This window comes from Verticillium alfalfae, genomic scaffold (assembly GCF_000150825.1).
Source record: "Verticillium alfalfae VaMs.102 supercont1.6 genomic scaffold, whole genome shotgun sequence".
NCBI classification, from domain to species: domain Eukaryota; kingdom Fungi; phylum Ascomycota; class Sordariomycetes; order Glomerellales; family Plectosphaerellaceae; genus Verticillium; species Verticillium alfalfae.
The window spans coordinates 1693380-1694646 of NW_003315033.1; the positions used below are offsets into that span (position 1 = coordinate 1693380).

At 48.5% G+C, this 1267-nt stretch overlaps 1 protein-coding gene across 1 annotated transcript in view; it reads left to right on the forward strand.

The window, feature by feature from the left end:
• Window positions 1-608: 608 nt before the first annotated feature.
• The window catches only part of VDBG_05628 (general stress protein), a gene marked incomplete at both ends in the record, with an annotated part of 1678 nt that continues 1019 nt past the window's right edge, over window positions 609-1267 (forward strand). The window contains 3 exons of the mRNA XM_003004469.1: window positions 609-673; window positions 741-860; window positions 912-1244. Of these exons, the coding sequence (XP_003004515.1) occupies window positions 609-673; window positions 741-860; window positions 912-1244 (518 nt within the window). The remainder of the gene's footprint in view (window positions 674-740; window positions 861-911; window positions 1245-1267) is intronic.

The window sequence follows — 1267 nt, forward strand, 5'->3', positions numbered from 1 at the left end:
TAATGACCAGGTTGGACCACGACGGAATCTTGTGCGCAATGCGGGGTCCCTCAGAAGTCAAATGGCCATGCATGGCAAATTCTATTGGTAATCGGAGTTTTTTTTGTTGGATTCACGTTTGCTCAAAAGTTTCTTGACGCAGTCCAAAAAGAGTCAATGCAAGATCATCCAGTGCCACCCGAACATCTCTCCCAGGACTCACGTCCGCATTAATTCTTGGGAGACGGGTACGTCGTCGTGCCCACTGCATGCTCAAGCTGACTGAAATGAGGGCTAAAACTTTAATATGATGCCTGTCAAGTCGTACCAAATATCATTCTATGAAGACCAAAGAGTGCATGACGCTCTCAGGGAGTAAATGTCCGGGAATGCGGGGTTAACACCGCATTCTTACATCATTCCGAAGCCCAGTCGTAAATGATGCTGTCATGATTACATGCTCACATCAAGCAGCCCAAAGATCATGTCATTTTCTTTTAATCTTCACAATGCCACATAAACTCCTCGTAAAATCCCGTACTTCTGATTCCAAAATTAAAATTCCAACGCACAAGACCTTGTATCACTAGTCATCCTTGCCATTGAAGTCCATCAAGCAAACCTTGGAAATGTCAGGTGGTGAAAGCGGCCAATTCAAGCCCGTGGAAGAGAAGCAAGCTCAAAGCCTGCCCGGGTATGTGATAGTCGGAGTGAAAGGACGTGTGCCTCGCAGACAACTGTCTAACCCAATAGTTCGCTAGCCGAGAGCAAGATCTCGCGCCAAAGAGCGAGCCCACCAAGTTGGAAGGCAAAAATGATTTCCAGGAGTACCGTGCAGCTAAGAAGCTCGAAGGAAGCAAAGCTCTAATCACTGGCGGAGAGTAGGCACAGTTCATCTCCCCTCAACTTTATCGTGGCCTAACAGCCAGCAGCTCGGGCATCGGCCGGTCCGTGGCCGTCCTATTCGCCCGAGAGGGTGCTGATGTGACAATCGTCTATCTCCCAGACGAACAGGATGATGCTGAAGAGACAAAGCAGCTCGTTGAGAAGGAGGGCAAAGACTGCCTGCTCGTTGCTGGAAACCTTATGGAAAACGACACTTGCAAAAACGCGGTTCAGCAGCATGTCGATAAATTCGGCAAGATTCACATTCTGGTCAACAACGCTGCGAAGCAGGTTATGTGCGAGGACTTTAGGGATATCAACCTTGACGATGTGGAGAGCACGTTCCGCAGTAACATTCTCCAGATTTTCGCCATCACGAAGTACTCGCTGAAGCACATGGAGA